At 49.4% G+C, this 21,177-nt stretch overlaps 2 protein-coding genes across 5 annotated transcripts in view; one reads left to right on the top strand and one right to left on the bottom strand.

Moving 5' to 3' along the window:
- The window catches only part of PHAF1 (phagosome assembly factor 1), a 29,580-nt gene extending 12,428 nt beyond the window's left edge, over nt 1-17,152 (top strand). The window contains exons 4-16 of one of the 2 annotated variants that reach the window (XM_045988944.1): nt 2,382-2,425; nt 5,524-5,603; nt 5,880-5,974; nt 6,612-6,709; nt 6,796-6,908; nt 10,971-11,104; nt 11,574-11,657; nt 12,990-13,072; nt 13,454-13,497; nt 13,953-13,996; nt 14,148-14,206; nt 14,796-14,868; nt 15,647-17,152. In XM_045988944.1, coding sequence (XP_045844900.1) covers nt 2,382-2,425; nt 5,524-5,603; nt 5,880-5,974; nt 6,612-6,709; nt 6,796-6,908; nt 10,971-11,104; nt 11,574-11,657; nt 12,990-13,072; nt 13,454-13,497; nt 13,953-13,996; nt 14,148-14,206; nt 14,796-14,868; nt 15,647-15,733 — 1,038 coding nt within the window. In that variant the 3' untranslated portion in view covers nt 15,734-17,152. The remainder of the gene's footprint in view (nt 1-2,381; nt 2,426-5,523; nt 5,604-5,879; nt 5,975-6,611; nt 6,710-6,795; nt 6,909-10,970; nt 11,105-11,573; nt 11,658-12,989; nt 13,073-13,453; nt 13,498-13,952; nt 13,997-14,147; nt 14,207-14,795; nt 14,869-15,646) is intronic. The other variant, XM_045988945.1, reaches the window with a different exon arrangement.
- Nucleotides 17,153-17,305: 153 nt separating this feature from the next.
- Nucleotides 17,306-19,637, bottom strand: B3GNT9 (UDP-GlcNAc:betaGal beta-1,3-N-acetylglucosaminyltransferase 9). Of its 3 annotated transcripts, none has more exons than XM_045988946.1 (2): nt 19,513-19,637; nt 17,306-19,167 (listed from the first exon to the last, which is right to left on the bottom strand). In XM_045988946.1, exon 2 carries the CDS (start codon nt 19,139-19,141, stop codon nt 17,927-17,929), a length of 1,215 nt encoding a protein of 404 aa, XP_045844902.1. In that variant the 5' UTR covers nt 19,142-19,167; nt 19,513-19,637; the 3' UTR covers nt 17,306-17,926. The 3 variants fall into 3 exon arrangements, with proteins under 3 accessions (XP_045844902.1, XP_045844904.1, XP_045844903.1); XM_045988948.1 differs by having other exon boundaries at nt 19,543-19,626; XM_045988947.1 differs by having other exon boundaries at nt 19,509-19,623.
- Nucleotides 19,638-21,177: the final 1,540 nt, after the last annotated feature.

Genomic DNA, 21,177 nt, shown 5'->3' with positions numbered 1-21,177 from the left:
AATAGAGGGACAGAGGATGCGTGCTCTGCTAAGCTTTTGACCCTGAATTACCAGTGTGTGGTGGTATAGAAATCAGGAATAGAAATGACTTAGCTTCTGTGGAAGGGTATGGGAAATAAATGTGATAAAAGCTGAAGAAAACTGTGTGAGCACACTACGGAGAAATGTGAGGAATGGGAAGTACATGTGAATGGGAAAGGCAATAAGAACCTTCTCTTCTGCTTTCTGTGGGGTCCCTGTGAAATGAGGGAGGGGGCTGGGGCCCTGTCAAAGCCTCTGGAAACTGGGAAAGCAATTCTCAGGTGCCCTTAGTCAGCATCAGGTTTGACCTACCCCATCTGCCTGCCCTTCCAACTGAGCACTTAGAATCCACCTCTCCCTAATGCCTTGACCGTGAGAAAGCCCTGTGGGATGAGGCTTCCCAAATCTCAACCTTCACAGCTACCTCTCTTTGCTTTTCCTGCTTGACTGCTGTCATGGCTTCTCCTCTGGGGAAATCAAGGCCTTTTCCAGCCCAGACGGTGGTAAATCATGTACTTCAGACTTCCCCTATTGCTTGTTCCCACGGCCCAGCAAGCTCCATGGGCCAAATATGCTTGTTGATTCTCCTGGTGACATGAAGGACTCGAAGATGGGTCTCATGCCACAAGTGCTATCCTACATAGGCCCTGTAATTAACTCTGGCCCACTGCTCTCCCAGTAGGCAGGCAGGGTTGAAACACCCAAAATGTTGGTTTGGATTATTGGTACGTGGGTGACAGTGACACAGAAGGAATATCCTCGAGACCTACCCCCACAGCGTGAGTTTTGGGTCATTGACCAGCTTTAGGGATGGCAATCAGGGAGGCAGGGTGCCTGCTTCTGCTAGATAAGCACGGCTTCTGGCTAAAGGTTGAGGCTTTCTGCCAGCGTGGAGCCCTGGCCTTGGTGAAATGGCATACCAGTTTGGCACAATACAGGCTTTCTGAAGGGGACACTAGGTATCTTATGAATCACAGCTGTTCCCCGGTCCTTACTTGTATGACCTCTGAGGGCACCTCTTTTCATGCTTTCTAGCTTCATACTGCCTGTAGCTAGCTTCCTGACGGTCCAACTTGCCTGACGTTTTAAGTACCTTTCCTGTGTGAACTAATAAGGCCGGCCTTAAAAGGCTTAATTTGTGGGACTGGCGAACAGTATATGCAAGTAATGTAGGAAAGAGTTGGTTGAAGTGCTGTGACGGCCCAGCAGAGGGATTTACTCTTAGCTGCAAGTAGGATCCGAATAGCTGCGTTATAATGAAGAGGTGCCCAGCTTGTGGTTCGGGGTTAGGGTCATTAAACAAAGTTGGGGATAAGTTAGGGATAAGGTCTGGCCAAGAGTAAGCTGCCTGTTATGTCTCGTTTCTGTGGCAGTGCCAGATGCTTCTACACACAGGGCCCCACAGCCCCTTCTAGTTTGAGGCCCTCAGGGCAGGCGGACATTGAACCAGCTGTGCTTGTTCCTCCACAGGGAAGGCCAGGACTCCCAACTGGAGGATAGTAGCTGGTTCTCCAGGCCCCGGCCAGCCATGCTTCTGGCTCCCAAGCCGCTGACACCAATGGCATAGACTTCATAGTGCTCATTACTTGGCACCACTAGTGACTGAGCATTCAGTACTTTTGTCTCTGCCCTGAGTTCTTGGCGTTTAATCCAAGGCTGAACCCCTTGACGTGACACAAGGGTCCTGAGGTTCTTCAGGTGCCCTTCAGTAGAGAGAGATATATGTATGAATATTGTCATACGTGTCCTAACCTAATGCAATATGACTTCTTTTCCAGCAGGAAAGACCTCCCCCAGCTTTTTGTTTTGTAAACTCAAGTGTTTTAAAGCTTTTAAAGTGTTTTAAAGTGATTCGATTTGGGGTCTTACTAATGCAGCAAAGGAGGCAGAGGGCTCAGTATCCAAAGGTGCAGCTTTAACCTTTAAGCTACATTTTTTGTTTCTGTGGAGGGTTTCATGGTTCTGTATGTGCAGTCCTCTGTATGACCCAGTAGTAGATTAGATAGAGGAACCTTGACCCACAGCATCTGTGGACACCTGTTGAGTGATCACTAGAAGAAGGAAAAGGAGAGGTTATGCTGTGTGTTAGGTATGGGTTTTTCCTCCAGATTTAAAAATGAGAACAAAACATAATATGTGGTACTTCAGGAGAATTCTGACTAGTGATAGATTTTTTTTCCTCTTCACTATGCTGTAAATGTCTTTTAACGAGGGGCTCACACTATACCCGGAGATCAAGAGTCACATGTTCTACCAACTGAGCCAGCCAGGTGTCCCTTTATAAATGTCTTTTTAGTCAATCTTTTTCAATTGCAGAGCATTATCAATGCTTAAACATTTGATTTTTTTTTTTTTTTTAGGTGATTGAAGTATATGACTTGACTAAAGTAAAGTTAAAATATTGGTAAGTTTACTTCCCTGTTGGTATCTGTCACAGGATTGGTACAAATGGAGTTTATCAATTACCCTCATTAAGTTAGTAAAGGATTCCCATCCATAGCAGTTCTAGGATTACAGCCTAGTGCCATGATTTCCTCAGGCAGCCTCCAAACCTACTCAGCTTTCCAGGGAAGAGAAGGAAACCTTGTTAAGGACATGGTGTGTTTTAAACATTTCTCATATATGTCAGCTCATTTAATCCTCACAACAAAGGAGGACCTCAGCTCAGAGGTGATATGGCTGTCTTATGGGTCACAGCTGCCATCCCCCCACCCCCCATGGGTCTGACTCCAAAGCCTGTGAATGCTAAAGAGAATGCCAAAGGGACTGCTGTTTGGGGGGCCAAAAATCTACCTTTTTTTTTTTTTTTTAAGATTTGTTAAGATTTGTTGAGGTGCCTGTGTGGCTCAGGTGGGAAGCCTGCCTCTCCCTCTCCCACTCTCCCTGCTTATACTTGCTCTCTTTCTCTCTCTCTGTCAAATGGATAATTAAAATCTTTTAAAAAATAAATAAATAAAAAGATTTCTTTTTCTTTTTTAAGATTTTATTTATTTATTTGACAGACAGAGATCACAAGTAAGCAGAGAGGCAGGCAGAGAGAGAAGGGGAAGCAGGCTTCCCACCAAACAGAGAGCCTGACGCGGGGCTCAATCCCAGGACCTTGAGATCATGACCTGAGCCAAAGGCAGAGGCTTTAACCCACTGAGCCACCCAGTTGCCCCAAGATTTACTTATTTTAGAGAGAGAGTGCATGCAGTGGGGAGGGGCAGAAGAGAGAGAGACAGAGAGACTTAAGCAGACCCTATACTGAGAGTTGAGCCCAACCCAGGGCTCAATCTCACAGTCCTGAGATCATGACCTGAGCCAAAACCAAGAATCAGATACTTAACCAACTGTGCCACCCAGGCACCCCTTTTTATCCTTTTTTTCCCCATCCCTCCCTCCCTCCCTCCCTTCTGTCCTTCCTTCCTTCCTCTCTCTCTCTTTCTTTCTTTCAGATTGTATTTATTTGAGAGAGCAAGCACACTTGATGGGAGAGGGGCAGAGGGAAAGAGAGAAGCAGACTCTACACAGAGCATGGAACCCGCCATGGGGCTCAAGATCACGACCCGAACCAAAACCAAGAGTTGGACACTCAGCCAACTGAGCCACCCAAGGGCCCCCCAAATCTGCTTTTTAGAAAGAAAATGGGAATAGCCTATATCCTAAAACAAATATTTGAGCTCCCATTATGGCAAGACACTGTGCTAACATCCAGAATACTCCATATAGTAAGCTTCTTAACAGGCTTCCCTCTCCTTTGTGGGAGCATGAAAGGGCCCACTTCCTGGGGCTGGCTCAAGCAGCATTTACCAATAGAGAAGTAGATAAAGCAAATGTGTAACAGCACTGGCCCCTGCAGATTCTTTTTGTCTTTCAGTTCTGTTGGAGCCTTTGTACCTCAAGGTCTGGCTTCTCTTTTCCCTCTTAAGAGTTGGTGGTGAGTAAAAGCATGGGGTCCAGGGTCAGCCTGCCCTGCGTTCATCATTCTGTTACCTCTGTGACCTTGGAGAGTCATTTAACCTCTCTGAGCTTGTTTTCCCATCAGAGAAATGAAGCCAGTAATGTGGCTGCTAGGTTAGGAAGATGACATGAGACACTGCTGGCAACGCATATAGCACCATGCCTGGTTAAAAAAGAGATGTTCCAGAGTGCCTGGGTGCCGCAGTCGCTTGAGCATCCAGCTCTTTGTTTCAGCTCAGGTCGTGGTGTCAGGGTTACGGGATTAAGCTATGAGTGTGGAGTCTGCTTTAGCAGAGACCCTCTCCCTCTCCCTCTGCCCCCTGCCAAATGAGTAAATAAATCTTTAAGAAGAATAGAGTTATTCCACAAGTTGTGCTGATTTTAAAAATATGTTCTTTTTAAAAAATATTTATTTGTCAAAGAGACAGAACACAAGCAGGGGGAGCAGCAGGCAGACGGAGAGGGAGAAGAAGGCTCCTCACTGAGCAAAGGGCCCAATGCAGGGCTCAGTCCCAGGACCCCGGGATCATGACGTGAGCTAAAGGCAGACACTCAACTGACTGTGCCATGCACATGCCCCTAAAAAATATTCTTAACCTTTAAACATTGTTCTTAAAGTCATACATGCCATATCTTCACGCTCATCATTGGAAATCATGTGCTTCCCTTCATTCCCAAGCCCCTCCCCCTCAGGTGTTTCCCCTTTGCATGGGTTCCATGTCCCCCCACCCCACCATTCACCCAGTCCTTGAGTGTTGGCTCTTAAGAAAAAAAGCTGTTTGGGGCACCTGGGTGGCTCAGTCAAGCGCTGGACTCTTGGTTTCAGCTCAGGTCATGATCTCAGGGTCCCATGTGGGGCTCTGTATTCAGAATGGATTCTGCTTCACGTTCTTTCTCTCTCTGCCCCTCCCTGCTTGCTCTCTCTCTCTCTGTCTCTCAAATAAGTAAATCTTTAGAAAGAAAGAAAGAAAATAAGCTGCCTTGCTTGGCTGTACTGTTCTTTTAAGATGTTTATCCCCTTTTAAGAAAGTTCCTTTTCGGGGCGCCTGGGTGGCTCAGTGGGTTAAAGCCTCTACCTTCGGCTCAGGTCATGATCCCGGGGTCCTGGGATTGAGCCCCACATCGGGCTCTCTGCTCAGCAGGGAGCCTGCTTCCCTTCCTCTCTCTCTGCCTGCCTCTCTGCCTACCTGTGATCTCTGTCTGTCAAATAAATAAAATATTAAAAAAAAAAAGTTCCTTTTCAAGCCAAACTATTAGTAGGCATCCTAGGAAAGCACATTAACACTTCTGTTCCTGTGGCCACTCTTTATCCAAGTGCAAATGCCATGGGGCTGAGACTGAATTTCCTTCTAAACTGCCTGATGACCACACATGTCTTGGGAGGCCCTAAGGATCAATTCTGTCTATCAGCCTCAGGAGACTTGACTTGTTCTGACTTCATTAAAAGTTCTTTAATTAAACTTGTGTTTTGGCGTACTTGTAAACTCGCCTGCCTGTGTTTTAAGAATAACTATTCCAGCCGCCGTTTTTAGGGATTTGAGAAGCATCTTTGTCTTTCAGTGGAGTGCACTTCAACTCTCAGGCCATAGCTCCCACCATTGAGCAGATTGACCAGTCTTTCGGTGCGACCCATCCTGGAGGTAAGCCAAGTCTGTCTGATTCCTCTCATCCTCTGTCCCAGCTCATAATGATAAGCCTGGCCAGTGGCACCATCCCAGCCCCAGGGCCCCCGGAAGCCAGGTTCCTGTAGAATTTAAGAGTTGATAGTTGGGTGTGAAGGAAAGCTCCTCCCCCTTGTTTTCAGCCTAGTAGGTTAGTTCGGGAATCAAACACAAGGGAGGTATTGCCAAGCTTGTTTGTGTTCACATCTCCTGATGCCATTCAACTATGTCATTTTCTCCTCCCCATTCCCACAGTGTACAACTCCGCTGAGCAGCTCTTCCACCTCAACTTCAGAGGACTGTCTTTCTCTTTTCAGTTAGACTCATGGACCGAGGCTCCCAAGTACGAGGTTAGCCCTTCCCTTCCTCTGGTATTTGTCACCCAGTATCCAGGTAATAATGATCCAGCAGATGATGCTACTGGGGAAGCTGGATAGGTAGCCTTTCTTTGGTTTCCTTATCTCTGAGGTCTTCAGAGGCCAAAATGAGTACAGTGAGTGGGATTGATAGCAAGAACAAAGCCCAAGCTGGCATTAGCAGGAATAGGGCCCTTCCCACTGCAGAGTGAGGTCAGGCTCACTTTTCAGAGAGAAATTCAGTTGTGCCTTGCTTTAAGCTCCAAATCACTGTTCATTTTTTTCAGTGGCCTAGAGTTTGAGAGTCCCTTCTGGATTTTGAGTTATCTATTGCTTTTAGCAAAATGTTTCGTTCATCTTTAGGTAACAACATCCTTAGGGTCATGAAATGATAGATGTTTGTAAAGCTTACATTTTATTAAAGAAAGCATTCCTGTAATTTTTTCTTGATGAAGGAAAGAAAAACTAAATAAAATTAAAGATGAACCTGTATGCATGGGGTGAGTTGATTGGCCTGGAACCAGGTTTGGCTGTGTGCTTTGACCTGGCCCGTGAGGGCTGGGGAAATGGCAGTGCCTGGCTCCCATGGGCTGCATTGTGCTCTTAGTAAAACCTTGTCTTGTGTTTGCAGCCCAATTTTGCCCATGGCCTAGCTTCTCTCCAGATACCCCATGGGGCAACTGTGAAACGAATGTACATCTACAGTGGAAACAGCCTACAGGATACAAAGTATGCGTGGGAAGCTCAAACTTCTTGGGCCATGGGCTCCCTGGGAGGGAGGGCAAAGCCTCTGCTCATTCTGTGCCTGCCTCCAGGGCTCCCGTGATGCCCCTGAGCTGTTTCCTTGGCAATGTGTATGCTGAGAGTGTGGATGTTCTTCGAGATGGAACTGGACCCTCAGGTTTACGACTTCGGCTACTTGCTGCAGGTCAGTTACTGGCCTTGGGGTGTTGGATTCTCCATTTTATCCATGTTGAGACAGTCTAAAATCCCACATGCTTAGAGATAATTTTTACAAGACAATGGAGATATTTATGGTTAAAGCTTTCCTTTAGATTTGTGAAGGGACAAGACACAGTTTTATCATTAGCAAATCTTAATAAATGACAGTAGCCTTGCTTCCCCCTTGCATATGCATAAGTCTTCTGTGTGCTTATGTGGTTTTGCAGTGCTTCCCAGGCTATTTATTGGAGATGTGTCTTATGGGCTGTGATACTGGTCTGCTCTTCCCTTTCCCCCTCCTTTTTTTTTTTTTTTTTTAATTTTATTTATTTATTTGACAGGCAGAGATCACAAGTAGGCAGAGAGGTAGGCAGAGAGAGGAGGAAGCAGGCTTCCTGCTGAGCAGAGAGCCCAATGCAGGGCTCGATCCCAGGACCCTGGGATAATGACCTGAGCTGAAGGCAGAGGCTTTAACCCACTGAGCCACCAAGGCACCCCTCCCCCTCCTTTTTTTAAGATTTATTTACCCATTTTAGAGAGAGCGTGCAGCAGGAAGGGGCAGAGGGAGTCTCAAGCAGACTCCATGCTGAGCATAGAGCAGGACACAGGGCTCACTCCCACAATCCTGAGATCACAACCTCTGCCGAAACCAGGAGTCAGATGCTCAAGTGACTGAGCCACCCAGGTGCCCCATCCCCTTTACCATCCTTTATGCCCAGTTCTCAGTAGGCTGGCAGTAGGGACTTGCTGAATTGTGGTTTGGCCAGACCCTGCTATGAGTTTTGCTGACTGTGAACAAAAACCTGCTGCCTTCAGTGGCTGGTCTCTCCAGGATCCAGTCCTCATTTGTGATTTACTTGTATGTGACCACTTTCAGCTACTGTGGACCTTGGGCCATGTTTAGTAGTACAGGCCATATCTTTGGCCTGGGAGCCAGCACAGAAGCTGTGTCTTCATGGAGCTCATAGTCTAGCCAGTATTTGTTCATAAATTGAGGTCTTATATCAGTTTCTGGGGCACTGGTTCTTAACTATGACGAATCTGGTATATAAACTGTGAGCTCACTCTCCTGAACAATTGGATGGTTTACAACCTCTACGTTAGAAATTTCTTAAAATGTGGTTTTCTAGCCAAGGCAGAAAATTCTATTTAAAAGAATGTTGCACTTGAGCTATAGTGTTTAATAGACTTGAGATTGAGAATTGAGATGTAGATGGTCAAGTGATTTGGGGTCTCTCTTGTTGGGAGAATCACACCTTGAAACAGCAGGTTAGTCAAGGATGATACAGTTATCCCAGGTGACAGCAGGAGGAGTCCATCAGGGCTGGGGGATTTCCAATTCTGACTGCCACCCTGTACAGTACACTCTGAGCAATCACATCTCAGAGGGTCAGTGGGGAATCACTTGAAGTCAGGGACTCATCAAATTACTGTCCAATCCAGTACTCATTGAGAGTTTCCTTTGGCAAGCAGAAAGGTAGTTTGTCTCATCCAACCCATGTCTCACATATTTCCTTATGGAGTATAACTACTGGGATTTTTTTTGTTTTTTTGTTTTTTATATTTTAATTTTTTTATAAACATATAATGTATTTTTATCCCCAGGGGTACAAGTCTGTGAATCGCCAGGTTTACACACTTCACAGCACTCGCCATAGCATATACCCTCCCTAATCACCCTCTCCCGACCCCTCTCCCCCCAGCAACCCTCAGTTTGTTTTGTGAGATTAAGAGTCACTTATGGTTTGTCTCCCTCCCGATCCCATCTTGTTTCATTTATTCTTTTTCTACCCCCCCAAATCCCCCACTTTGCATCTCCACATCCTCATATCAGGGAGATCATATGATAGTTGTCTTTCTCGATTGACTTATTTTGCTAAGCATGATACCTTCTAGTTCCATCCATGTCGTCGCAAATGGCAAGATTTCATTTCTTTGATGGCTGCATAGTATTCCATTGTATATATATACCACATCTTCTTTATCCATTCATCTGTTGATGGACATCTAGTCTCTTTCCATAGTTTGGCTATTGTGGACATTGCTGCTATACGGGTGCACGTGCCCCTTCAGATCACCACGTTTGTATCTTTAGGGTAAACACCCGAGTAGTGCAATTGCTGGGTCGTAAGGTAGCTCTATTTTCAACTTTTTGAGGAACCTCCATGCTGTTTTCCAGAGTGGTTGCACCAACAGTGTAGGAGGGTTCCCCTTTCTCCGCATCCTTGCCAGCATCTGTCATTTCCTGACTTGTTAATTTTAGCCATTCTGACTGGTGTGAGGTGGTATCTCATTGTGGTTTTGATTTGTATTTCCCTGATACCGAGTGATGTGGAGCATTTTTTCATGTGTCTGTTGGCCATCTGGATGTCTTCTTTGCAGAAATGTCTGTTCATGTCCTCTGCCCATTTCTTGATTGGATTACTGGGATGTTTTTAAGATAGGAAGTCAGTTCAGCTCTCTCAGTCCCCACAATAATTTATAGGAAGATTCACTCCAAAGAATCAGAAACTAAAATAGTCTCCTAAAACTAAGGTATTTTTTCTCTGGGTAGGCTTCAGGTAGGGTGAGACAAGAGAGAAGACTCATACATGACAAGTGCCTTCCCTGTGGCCCCATTTGGACATTTGCAGGTGTCCGGTACTTGGAGACTTTGGGCATACAGTCTAGCTTGACAGGACTTTTGGTGGGTTCTGTAGATCACCCAGGCCTTCCTGAGCAGTAGGATTTATATACAGAGGTTAACGTGGGCCACGCTTTCCCTGCGACCTAGTTAAACACAACCTTTATTTGCCACTCGGTGTAGATGTGCTGTGGCTAAAGACTCTTGGGTTAGTTGAAGAATTCAGTAACAGCTTATTTCAGATGTTGGATCCCTGAAGTCTTCCCTGTATAACAAATGGATTGTTACACATGAAAGAGCTTTGTCAACTATAAAGCTCTGTGCAGAGTTAGGGCAAGGTGATTATGTACCAGGAAATGCAGTCTTCCTCTGGTTCTTGGCTGTATGTAGGGTGGGGGGGAAGTAAAACACTTTTTCTTCCCATCCACAGAGTTGGTGTGTCTTTTGCTGTTCCACAGCTACTGCTATGTGTACATGTTTAACTGGAACTGTTTCCAAAATGTGTTAGACAGAGTCAGGGTTTAAAGATTCTTCCCAAAGAGGAAACTTTTAGCAAATCGGATTTTCTTATCCTCCCACTTTTCTGATTTGTCATTTTTGAGTATTAATGGGTCTGTCAGTATTTGTAGCATGAGGGAGTGGGTTAATAGATGTTTCACTCTTGAGGTCCAGTCTCTGGTTGGGGGTTACCATTGAGAAGCCCCTCTTAACATAAATTCTTATATCTTGTCAGGACCTGGAAAGTGGCAAGAGATAATAGCACCTCATCATATACTTCCGTAGCGTCCATGCTGCTGTGTATTGTGCACGGCTGTGTGGTGCCGGTTTGGGATCTTCATGCCATAAGCTCTGTTGTGGGCAGGGACTGCGCTTGTTTTGCTCAGCGTGTTTCTTAGGTGTCTAACAGTCTAGCCCTTGGTAGTCAATAAGTGAATATTTGGTGAGGTAGATGAATGCAGTTTTTGGAGCTCCACATCAGTTTTGTGGGATTGAATGAGTCTCTGGGATTATTATTTTCTTTCTTTCTTTCTTTCTTTTTTTTTTTTTTTTAGGTTTTTTTAGAGAGGGACGGAGGAATAGGGAAAAAGAGAATCTCAAGCAGGCTCCATGCCCTGCATGAGCCTGACTCAGGGCTCAATTTCATGACCCTGAGATCATGACTTAAGCCGAAATCAACAGTTGGGTGCTTAACCAACTGAGCCACCCAGGTGCCCGTCTCTGGAATTATTGCAAGTAGATTGTGATCTCTTGTAGCACTGTAAGTGCTTGTGACTTGGTATTTCTGCTTGCATGCAGGCTTGCCCCTCAGCCAGAGCTAATAAAGCAACATTCAGCCATTAGCCTCTTTGGGGCCCCGTTGGCCCTAGGTTGTAGGATCTCAGGCTCTGGGTGGGAACCTGACCACCTTTCCCTTATTCTCTGTAGGTTGTGGACCTGGTCTATTAGCAGATGCCAAGATGCGGGTATTTGAACGTTCAGTGTATTTTGGTGATTCCTGCCAAGATGTTCTTAGCATGCTTGGTTCTCCACACAAGGTCTTCTATAAGTCAGAAGACAAGGTAGGGGAAATGTGTTCATAAAGTCAAATAGGCAGTCTCCTTTTAAGTAAACTGTACACCCAAGGTGGGACTCAAACTCACAACCCTGAGATCCAGAGTCACATGCTCTACTGACGGAGCTAGCCAGGCATCCTTCTTTTTAAATCAATATTAACTTAATATCAAATAAATATAAATTGCTCGTTATTTTTCCATAGAACCTGTTCTGTTAAAACTGATAAAGAATTAAATTGAAAGCTCTTTCCTGATGCTATTGGTCAGACTGTCCTGCCTTTTCTTGGGAGACCAGGGCCCATCTGTGGTCAACCAAAGCTGGCTACATTGTTCAGCACCAGTAGCAGGGACTTTGACACTCTTGCTTACCCAACAGTTTAATCTTATACACAAACATAGTTTGTAGACTTTTAGTTAATCTGAGAACCATATTAAGCAGTTGGGATTTAATCTGTTGTTATTTTTCTCCCAACAGATGAAAATTCATTCTCCTTCCCCTCATAAACAAGTTCCATCCAAGTGCAATGACTACTTTTTTAACTACTTCACTCTTGGAGTGGTAAGTTGTGATTCCTTTGAGAAATGTTTCATTTCTGTTGTGGTTGACCATGTACTGGGCACACCTTTGTGTCCACGTGGAGCTGTAACCATGCCTGGCAGCAGGGAAACTAGCCCCAGCTGGCTTTGCCCAGTGGTCTTACAGTGGTACCCTAAAGTGGGCCTTCCCCGCCACTGAGATTGCTCAAAAACACCGGGTCCCTGGTATGTCTTGGCTTCTTTATTGAGGGTAACATGCTGCTCAGATGGAGGCTGTGGGATTCATTCAGGTTAACAGTTTGGGATCTGCACATTTGTAGAACATAGGAGCCTCTTATGGAGCCACAAAACAGGGCGACTAAAAAAGGGTCAGAAAAATTGGGAATGGGGGCACCTGGGTGGCTCAGTCAGTTAAGCATCTCCCCCCTGCTTAGGCCATGACCCCAGGGTCCTGGGATCAAGCCCTGCATTAAGGTCTTTACTCGGTGAGGACCCTGCTTCTCCCTCTGCCTGCTTTGCCTGCTGCTCCCCCACCTCTCTGTCAAAAAAAAAAAAAAAAAAGTGGAATCAGTAGTAGTGAGGGAACAGCAGTGAGATCATAAATTCAAGGGTAGGACAGTGGCAGGAGGGGATGGCACTTTATAAGCTGAACCTCTCGAGTTCAAGGGGCAATGATTGTAAGGGACAAGGACGATGGAACAAATGGACCAACCCTAATAAGACTTACATAGCTAATGTAGGAGTAGAGTCAGAGGTAACCCTGGGGTCATAGGCCTGAACAGATGTCAAGACATGAAACTGAGGAGGGTGTGGAGGATAGGAAGAAGCGTTTGGTGGGCAACATCAGATCCAAGTCTGAGCCCTGGTGAGAGGCTGGACCTTCGGTTCCAGGGGTTGCTGACTCCCACAGAGAGGGCCTAATGGCCAGTCATGACATTCGGAGTAGTTAGGCGCTTTGAGCTCCTGGAAATTCAGGTAGTCTCTGAATCTTCTTGGTAGCCTGTAAGCAAAAATCTGTGCTGTGCTCAGAGTTTTCAATCAGGTGTTTGTTAAGAAAGGTCTCCATGATGTGTTTGAGTTTCCAAGCAGTGGGAGTTGTAGCCCATAGGTTTGTTGGGCCTGCTGCTACAAAGTTTGGAATGGGGGGCTTGCAGATGATTGGGTGCCACCTTCACTGAAAATGTCTGGTTAAGGCTGCTTGGCCTCAGCTGTCCCCTTGACTGTTGTTTGGGAGAAAGCTATTGCCCAGACGCATCCCCCTTATGGAGTGGCTATTTTCGAACATGCCTTTAGAAAGGCCCTTGCCCAGCCTCAGTCACACTCCCTACTTGGACGTTCTTGTTTTCTGTCCCAGGATATCCTCTTTGATGCAAATACACACAAAGTGAAGAAGTTTGTCCTACACACGAATTACCCTGGGCATTATAATTTTAACATGTGAGTATACCTATACCTGCCCCTCCCAAGAATTGAGCTTTGGGTTGAAAATTCCCAAGAAAAGAGAGCTTGTAGCTTTGAGTGTTCACTAATTTGTACCTGAATTCTTACAGTTTTGTGGGAAATGAACATTTCCTGAGTGTTTGTTCTGTTCCTGGTACAGTGTTAATACCTTATGTCTCTCCATTTGTACCCATTTTACAGATAGGGAAGTAGGTTCAAAGAGCTTGGTATCTTATCGAAGATGACAGGGTCTTCAGACCCCAGAGCCAGGGCTTCGGGGGTGGGCTCATTCTGTGTTTGCTGGGGTACGGGGTTGAGATGCGTGGGTAGTCAGGCCTCTAGGGGCCCAGGCTTTATCCATCTGGCTTCTCTCTCTAGTTATCACCGCTGTGAGTTCAAGATCCCACTAGCCATAAAGAAAGGTGAGTAGAGTAAGAAAAGGGTTTTGAAGTTAGTCTTTCATAATGTAGAGACACAGTGATCCAAACAGATATGGTAGCAGGAGGCTTTGCCCACCTGCTTTGCCCATAGCCGCAGCTCCTCTGGCTTGGGCTCTGTGTTCTGGGGGCTGCATTTTGCTTGGCCTATGGTTTCCTGGAGGCTCTCATGGTTTTTTCCTATGATCATGGGATTGCCGGTCCCTGATGGGGAGAATTTCCTACACATGATTATCCAGGTCCTCCCAGATCAGCCTTGTGACTGCTGTCCCCTGCTGGTTCTCTACCCTCTTTCACTCAGGAACTCTGAAATAGCCCATCTGTCCTCCCTCTGTACTCCCAACCCCAGTGCACAGGGTGGCCAGGTCTGGATTCTGCCTAGGGCTGGGGTCACATGTGGGCTAGGCCAGATACCATCCCACCCGGTGTTCTCTTTTCAGAAAATGCAGATGGTCAGACAGAAACATGCACAACCTACAGCAAGGTGAGCTTCTATTTTCCTACCTCGTGTAGCCCCAAACTGAGGTGGGTGTGAGCCTGCCAGCAGTCTGGGGCCCATGTCTTCGGGGCCAGCCATTGGTCACAGGCATGACTAGGTCCCTGCTAATCCCTTACCGACCCCATCCCTTTTGCAGTGGGACAACATCCAGGAGCTCCTGGGCCACCCTGTGGAGAAACCTGTTGTCCTGCACAGGTGAGTGGGAGGTTGCTAGCTCTGACCACCCCATCCTGCTCCTCACAGCCCAGAAGACCTAGGGAAGCCTAGCAGTGCCTGGGGCTTAGAAATGACAGAAGTTTCTGTTGTTGCCACAAATATATTTCCCGCTCCCCATCCTGCACATTACCACTGGGCCAGCTATTCTGCATGTTCACCTGCACCAGAGAGGTTTCCCCCTTGGGGATAGTCGCCTCTCCAGGTGGGGGGGGCCTTTCACCCCTGGTTATTCAGAAAAGGAAATTTTCACTGGCTGTCCTGGGCTCTTTTTTTCCCATTAAAGTTGCCACATGCTGTAGTCTACCCAGTTGCCATGCTGTCTGAGGCTCCTCCCTCCTAACTTGCCACTCCAGTCTCACTGTGTAATAACTTCCTGTACCTCACTGGACTGTGTAGGATTCAGAGCTTGAATGATATCTGTCACTACCCCTGGTACCTCAAGGGCCATGTGGGAAACAGACAGCCATGAGAGACCACTGGCCGGTAGCCCCCGTCCCAAAAGGGACTGTATTCCCTGCCTGGCTTCAGCTTCTGTCTGCACCTCTAATTCTGGCTTCTCTGGCCTCAGGTCTTCCTCCCCAAACAACACCAACCCATTTGGCTCTACATTCTGCTTTGGTCTTCAACGGATGATCTTTGAGGTAAGCCCTCTGCGTTGAGGGGCTGGTGGCCATGACAGGGACAGGCAAGTGATGGAGAAAGGTTGGGGAGGGCCTAACAGCCCTGCTGGGTGAGTTAATCCTTCCCCAGTAACCCTGTCTGCTAAGATCTGACCTGTCCATAATGAACAGTAAGAGTACGGAAACAGTAGAGTTTCTGGGGAAACTCTAGGTCATGGAAGCTAAAGCGGTAGTCTGTATCCAACAAGATGAGAGGTAACGGGGATCCCACATAGGTGAGAATGTAAATATGGTAGGAAAGGGAACTCCAGGGAGCAAATGGAGCTCAGCATGGGAGTGTTGGGGATCTCTGAATGCCATGTGAAAGAGTGTGCTATGGGTGAGTAGCTCTAGAGGTCCCACTGGCTTGGCAGAATGGGCTGTCCCTCTTCTCCCTTTTGGATGCTACACCTTCACTAGGCCCCCAGCAGTTCCAGAAGGACTGAATCAGTAGGTATGGTGAAGTTTATGTATCCCAGGAAGAGCAGGCAGTTGCTGGACCAGAGGTGACTCCTGGCATGAGTTGGGGGATGTTGAGGGATCAGGTTACCTCTCATCTTGTTGGATACAGACTACCGCTGTTCATTATGCACAGGTGTGTTACACATACAACATCCATTCTTTATGCACAGGAGCTGCCCCAAATCCCTTCTCTGTAGTCACAGCCCTAGTACTGGTGGTTTTTGTGGATCTGATTGCCTACCATGTCTACATCCCTCCTACTCCTCCCCTTTGACTCATTGTCTGCTTCCCACACCAGGTCATGCAGAATAACCATATTGCCTCGGTGACCCTGTATGGCCCCCCCCGGCCTGGTGCCCACCTGAGAACAGCGGAGCTCCCCTAAGGACATCACCACCCATGCCCCTCTGCCCCATGGAGCTGTGCTTCGCGTCCTATTCAGTGGGCCTCCATGTGCCACCCTGTGGGTTTTCTTGGACACCTTGCCAGTGTTGAAAGGCTGTTATTCTGAGGTGGGGCTCAGACTGGGTGCTCTGCCATGGGGTGAGAAGCCCAAATATTCCTCTGTCCGTCCTCAGCCTGCTGGTGCCAACAGAGGACAGAGACTGCAAAGAGAAGCACAAACTCTGAGCCTTGATACCTGGACCCAGGTGACCTCAACTAACATGTATGGAGGCAGAATTCTGTCTCTCCTGTTCCATACACATTGGGAAAAGTTCGGACTCTTTCTGTGGCTAAGGACACAGGCACCAGGGACGAGGACGAGGACGAGGTCCCGCCTTTGGCCCATCATTGCCACGTGACCCTTAAGGCAAACAGGTAGCATGTCCATAGTACTTGGTTGCGACTTTTGCACTACATCCACTTTAGTTACTTGATGAGCTGGCTATGGCCAAGGTGGCCCACCTGCCCTTCCCTATTCCTTCCTTGCACGCGCTCCCTACCAGGCCCAGTAGGCACGCCCAGCTCATTGAAACACACCTTTTTACCATCCAGATAGGTGCCCAGCCCTGGGTTCCTACCCCTCTTGGAGCCAGCCTTCAAGGTCACCTGTGCCCCTGCTCTGCCCCAACTTGGCTGGCAGGCTGCATGTTTCCATCCTGTTTGCCTCTTTTATTTAATGCCAAAGTTTTAGCCAAAGACATCTTCCTCCTTTTATTGTTTCAGCATTCTGTTCTGCACTGTTGGCTGGCTCTCTTGCCCCAACCCTGGGCAATGTCCCCTGGCCAGGCCCATTCATGGGTCAAGGCCTCTGGGGCTCAAGGAAGGCTGAGCTGCTCAGTCATTTCATGGGTCTTGCTAAGGAAAGTAGCATATGTGCTTTAAAAATAATCCTTTTGAAAAGAATTGAGAAGAGAAATGTATAATTTTATCTCATTTTTAATATTTTGGTCTAGCAACTTGTGATACATAGATGACAATTTTGTGAGTTTTTCAAATGTGTGTACAGATTTTTGTAAATATGACTCTTTTGTAATTAACTCATGTACAGCCTCATCCTGTAGAGTCTAACAATGAATGTGCAGGGGACCTGCCCTGGGCTTCTAGGTGGTTCCTGGACTTACAGCCAGGCTTATGTGGCGCTCCCATAATTTTGTGACTGACTGGTGTCTTCCCATTTGGACTGTGTGGCCTGGCCACAGACCCCCCCACACACACATCCCACTGTAGGGCCAGCCAGGACTATCCCCATCTTCCTAGAATAGGGGAACCTTCCTCATGCCCTGCCCATACCCCTCCAATAAAGACCTATGCCCTCAGCAGCGGCTCGCCATGTGCTGTTGCTGGGATATTTGTACTAAAATAAGCATGGAGGTGTTGATTTTTAAGAAAGTGGGTGAAGAACATGGGAAATTTTATGGTGGAGTCATCTTAGGTTCCTTGTTTCTTCTGAGTGGGGCAGCACAGCCCCTGGTAGGAGACTAGCATTGTTGTGTGTGTAAATTATTAGGTGGTAGAGAAAGACTTCAGGTAGGACTGTGCACTTGGTTGTCCCTGTGTTCCTCCCATCACTGGTGTTCCAGCCAGACCAGGGCCCAGGAGGGGTTGGCTTAGGGAAAGGAGACCTCTAGAAGAAGATCTAAAGATCAGTACAGGGCTGAAAATCCAGTTTGGAGGGGCAGGTGGGAAGCACAGTGCCTACCTTCAGAGTGAGTTGTAACAAAATGCCCCCACACCTCCTCCAGCCTTGAGAGAGACCGGCATTTGGATCACACTAAGACTTCCAAATCAAGCAGTATGGTCAGATTCTGTGAGCCTCTGCAACCACTCATCCCCAACCCCCAAAAACCTACTTGGTGCTAGGAGGACCAAACATGTCTGATTGGCAGAGCCTGGTGCCCTAAGGCCTCAACCCTAGATGTCTCAAAGGGCCATTATTCGGTTGGTTCTACATCAGATCCCAGTAAGGTAGGTCAGCAAGAGCCAAGCTCAATCTTAACTCCCTGGGGACTTAATGGAGGCAGACTTCCGGGGATATGGGCTAGATTTTGAAATCTTCCACCTCTGGGAAAGAACTACATACAGGACAATAGCCATCCTGGGTCTGAGTGAGGAGAGCTTGAGGCCATGAAGGTGGCTAGGGGCCCCACTGGAAAGAGCCAGCAGCGACAGGCCACGGACGGGCACAGGCTGGCCCTTGGGGCCCATTCAGTAGGCGCCACATAAGCCAGATATCCGCGGCTGAGAGCCCGTGCACTACAACCAGCTCCCGGTAAAAGCAGGGGTCAAAGGTGCGCAGATGCGGCGCTGCTGAAGGACGGGGAATGCCAAAGGTGCGGAAAGCAGGGTGGGGCTCGGGTGTGAGCCGAAGGCGCTGTAGACACATGCCCAGAAAGACGTCGTCAATGGGGAAAAGCTCAACTTGTGCGCAGGCGCCGGCCAGGCGACGCAGCGTGGCCCCTGAAAGCACAAAGCCCCCACCACCAGCGTAGGCCGGGTAGGCGGGCAGGCCATACACCGCCTCAGGGATATAGTATTTACTGGCCCGAGCACGGATTGGCCGCGCCTGCACGATCACATCACCCGCGAGCAGGTCCTGCGCCGGGTCTCGCGGCGCTAGGAACTCTAGCAGGTTCCCCACGTGCACGAACACGTCTGCGTCGCCCTTAAAAACAAAGCGCACGTTGGGGCAGTAGGCCGAGGCCCAGGCCAGAAAGTGGATCTCCTTGAGCGTTAGGTTGAAGAAAGTGTCGTCGAAAGCCCAGAGCAGGATGTCCGCATACTCCCGGCTCTCAGCACGCAGCAGGGCAGGCCAGTGGGTTCGCGTGCCCTCCCCCTCCGCTTCTGCCCCATCTGTGCCCGCGGCCCTGGGCACACCCATCAAGAACACGCGGCGCACGAGCGCCCCCTGCACGCGACCCTCAGCACCCCACGTCTGGCGCACGGCTTGGCGCCGCTCGAAGTCCGCCGCCACTGACTTGACCGCGATGAGCAAGTCGGGTCCACCTTCAGGTGAGCCATCTCCTCGGCACTTGTGCGGCTGATTAATGAGAAGGGGGAAGCGCCGCTGGTCCTTGGCACGCAGATAGCGGCCAAAGTCAAAGGGTCCCGTGGGTGTGGGCGGCTCCGGTGTGTCCCTTTCGTAGGCCGGCGGGGCTGGGTCTGCGCCTGCGTCCGGTGCCTGGAAGACGCGGAGTACGGGGGTGGGCTCCGGCGCTGCCTTCCTTTGCGTTCGCGGGGCGCTTGTCGTCGGGGCCGCGCCTTCGCGCTGTGAGTAGAGAAGGAGACCGAGGGCGGCGCCGAGGAGCAGCGTGAGCGACGCGTCCCCACGGAGGCGCAGCCTCCGCCTCATGTCCGCGTGGCAGGCGCCCGCGCCCCCTGCGGAAAGACTCAGTCAGGGGCTCGCGACGCGGAAGCCATTGGCCGGGAGGGGCTCCCGGCCTCCGTCTCCCCGAGGGGAGGGGGCAGAGGCCAAACGCCGAGGGTCTCCGCTACCAGCCATTCATCCCCCTCCAGCGTTCTCCTGCTCTGGGCCGTGGCACACCCCCACACACTGGGTTGGGTACCCTGAAGGCGCTGGAAGTTTCTCCTAGTAGCCAATCCCCACCCCCTCAGCGCCGGCCCAGGACGGTTCCCTCAGGCCGGGAGACGCGGAGCTCGGCCCTGTCCCCCTCCCGCCCTTCCCGCGCTGAAGCCGAATCCCTTCTACCCCTCCCTACCCACCACGTTGGTCCTTGGGATCCTGACACTCACGCTTGTCCCTTGGGAGCGGCGCAGCCCCGGACGCCAGGGCCTCCGGGGCTCAGCGCAGGGTCCCAAGGGCAGCCATGGACGGGGCCTGGGCCAAATGCAGCGTTGGCAGGAAAGGGGGGCCGGGGCTGCTACCACGTGACCCTCCAGCTGTGCGCGCCTGGACATCTGGAGCTCAGCTCCGCCCTGGCGCCGCGGGGAGCGCTGTCTCCAAGTAGAGATTAATCTCTGAGAGGAATCCCCACGGGCAGCTCTCTGTGGGAAGGCCTGAGGGGGAGGTGGTTTCTGGTCTCGGTGTGGACTCAAACTCCCCAAACCTGCCTTTTGTTGGGGCAGGAAGAAACATTAGCCTCTCTGGTTAATCTCTGCACCCCCACCTCTCCGGAGTGGGGCAGTGCCTAGGCTAGCGGGAGTCCAGGGCTCCAAATCCTGGAGGCTGAGCCTCTTAGGCATCTACTTGGCCAAGATCCCAGGCTATCCTTGGAAGCACCTCTCCTCACCTCACCAGCTGCCCAGGTTCAACCAGGCAGGACCTATAATCATAAATGGCCCCGGATATATGGCTGCCTCCTTACTCCTGGTTCTGTCATGTCCCCTCCCACCCCAGCAAACACACACACACACACACACACACACACACACACACACACACACCCCAACAAGATGGCTTATTCAATCACAACTCTGGTAGCAGCTCTCATTGCTCATGCAGATGGGGACTGCCCCTCAGGGAATGTGACTTGCCCAGCAACATACAGGCAGAAATTCAGAGCATTGCCCTAGGTCTTCTGGAATTCAGTCTGGGACTCTTTGTTCTGTCCTCCCTTGCCACTCTCCCCATCTGTCCGCCAGGATACAGGACAGGGGCCAACCCTCTCTGCTCTAACTTCACAGGGGAGCACTTCAGTCTGTCTCCCCAGAGGTACCTCTGGCCCCCTAGTCCCTCGTGCTCCAAACCAGCAAAGCCTCCTACAGGCAGAAATAACCAAGCTTGGGTCACTGCAGGCCAGACTAGACTAGCAGGGACAGTTCCACTGGAGGGATTCTGAAGTAGGCCTGTGAGTAAAAGGTCTGATCTGGGACCCCAGTGGACAGAAAGTTGTTCTGGAGATCGAGGGCCCCCTTACCTGAGCAGGCAGCCCCACCCTCCATCAGACTGAAAAAGGCAGAAACTCTGAGGGCCTCCTGCACTCTCACTGCTCATCCAGTGTCACCATGCCTGTTCTCTTTCCTCCTAACAGCTCGCAGTCAGTGTTCATCCCTTCCCTCCATCTCTGCAGCCACTGCCCTAGCCTGGGCCTCCACCCTTACACTCCCTCCCTCCACCTTCCCCTCTCCCTCCTCACCAGCCTCCCAACCTTAACTCCCCAGACCCTCTAAATGCTTCTCACTGGCCTCAGTATAAAATCCAAAATCTGTCGAATGGCTTACCAGATCCCGAGCTATCTACCTCCCATACTCACAAACTCTGCAAACCCACCCACCACCCCTAGATCTAGTCACTCCAGACTTTGTTCTTCTAACATCCTCTGTCCTTCTAACTTTCCTCAAGACCTCACCAGAGGCTGGCTATGCCCAGAATGTTGCCATTCCCTCAACCCCCCACTCTCCCCTCTATTCACACTCCTGTCTCTCCCT

The sequence above is a fragment of the Meles meles genome, chromosome 19, assembly GCF_922984935.1.
Source record: "Meles meles chromosome 19, mMelMel3.1 paternal haplotype, whole genome shotgun sequence".
Taxonomy (NCBI): Eukaryota; Metazoa; Chordata; class Mammalia; order Carnivora; family Mustelidae; genus Meles; species Meles meles.
The sequence above is the reverse complement of the archived record's forward strand: the minus strand, read 5'-3'. Positions and strand labels throughout refer to the sequence as shown.